The sequence below is a fragment of the Salvelinus sp. IW2-2015 genome, linkage group LG16 (assembly GCF_002910315.2).
Source record: "Salvelinus sp. IW2-2015 linkage group LG16, ASM291031v2, whole genome shotgun sequence".
Lineage (NCBI taxonomy): Eukaryota > Metazoa > Chordata > Actinopteri > Salmoniformes > Salmonidae > Salvelinus > Salvelinus sp. IW2-2015.
This window is the reverse complement of record NC_036856.1, coordinates 35,352,190-35,353,522: the sequence shown is the minus strand read 5'-3', so window position 1 is coordinate 35,353,522 and position 1,333 is coordinate 35,352,190. Positions and strand designations below refer to the sequence as shown.

General features: G+C 38.2%; 1 protein-coding gene across 1 annotated transcript in view; it reads left to right on the top strand.

The window, feature by feature from the left end:
• The window catches only part of dnajc6 (DnaJ (Hsp40) homolog, subfamily C, member 6), a 78,176-nt gene that overhangs the window by 57,283 nt on the left and 19,560 nt on the right, over nucleotides 1-1,333 (top strand). Inside the window, 1 exon segment of the mRNA XM_070447434.1 lies at nucleotides 695-808. Within this exon segment, the coding sequence (XP_070303535.1) occupies nucleotides 695-808 (114 nt within the window).

Below are 1,333 nucleotides of genomic sequence, written 5' to 3'. Positions count from 1 at the left end.
AAGAATTAGACTGAGCGGAATTATTTGCAGAAACGGTTTTGTTTCTGGCCATTTTGGCCTGTAATCAAACCAAAATGCTGATGCAGTCCAGATACTCAACTAGTACTAAAGAAGGCCAGTTGTATTGCTTCTTTAATCAGAACAAAGTTTTCATGCATCGGCTACTATTCAAAGGGATTTTTGCTATGTATCATTAGTCGTTTTAAAATATAAACTTGGATTAGCTAACACAAGTGCCATTGGAACACAGGAGTGATGGTTGCTGATAAGGAGGCGCTCTGGCACCCTATGTAGATATTCATGAAACTCACCATTTCCAGCTACAATAGTAATTTAAACATTAATAATGTCTGCACTGTATATCTTGTCGATAATTGATCTGTATATTTTCATGGAAAAAAATATGTGCTTTTTTCTTATTACAAACAAGGAGATTTCTAAGTGACCCCAAACTTTGAACGGTAGTGTATATACAGTTGAAGTCGGATTATTTAACATTACACTTAGGTTGGAGTCATTAAAATTGTTTTTCAACCACATTCGCACAATGTTCTTGTTTAAACCAACATATGTAAATTGTTTTGGACAAGTAAGTTAGGAAATCTACTTTTGTGCTGAACAAGTATTTGTTTACCAAACAAGGTTACAGACAGATTATTCCAACTTATAATTCACCTGTCATCCACTCAGAGAGCACAGGGTCCAGGAGGGGAAGGTCGTCTTCCCTCTAGGTGTGAATGTCCAGGGTGATGTGGTCATTTCTGTCTATCATATGAGGAACACAATCGGAGGACGACTGCAGGCCAAGGTACAGCATGGGGCTAGCCTAACATGCTAAGACAACACTGACACACACACAGGCCAAGGTACAGCATGTGGCTAGCCTTGCATGCTAACATAACACTGACGCACACACAGATTATGATATGCTATGAGAGATTCTGTTAGCTCTGATTGTATGGGACCATATCCTGATACCTTGTTATTTACAGACAGAGATCGCACTCTGGGAGATACTGTCACACTAACACAATGATGTACATTGTGTGCCCTGAATGAACATAAACACAGCACTAATGCATTGAGACTAAATTAAAATCTAGATGGAATCTAGACAGAAACTCCTTCCCTTACGATCATAAATATCCACAGTGTAATTGTTTGAATCTATCTATGTGCTTCCTGAATCTATCTATGTGCTTCCTGAATCTATCTATGTGCTTCCTGAATCTATCTAAGTGCTTCCTGAATCTATCTATGTGCTTCCTGAATCTATCTATGTGCTTTCTGATTCTATCTATGTGCTTTCTGATTCTATCTATGTGCTTTCTGA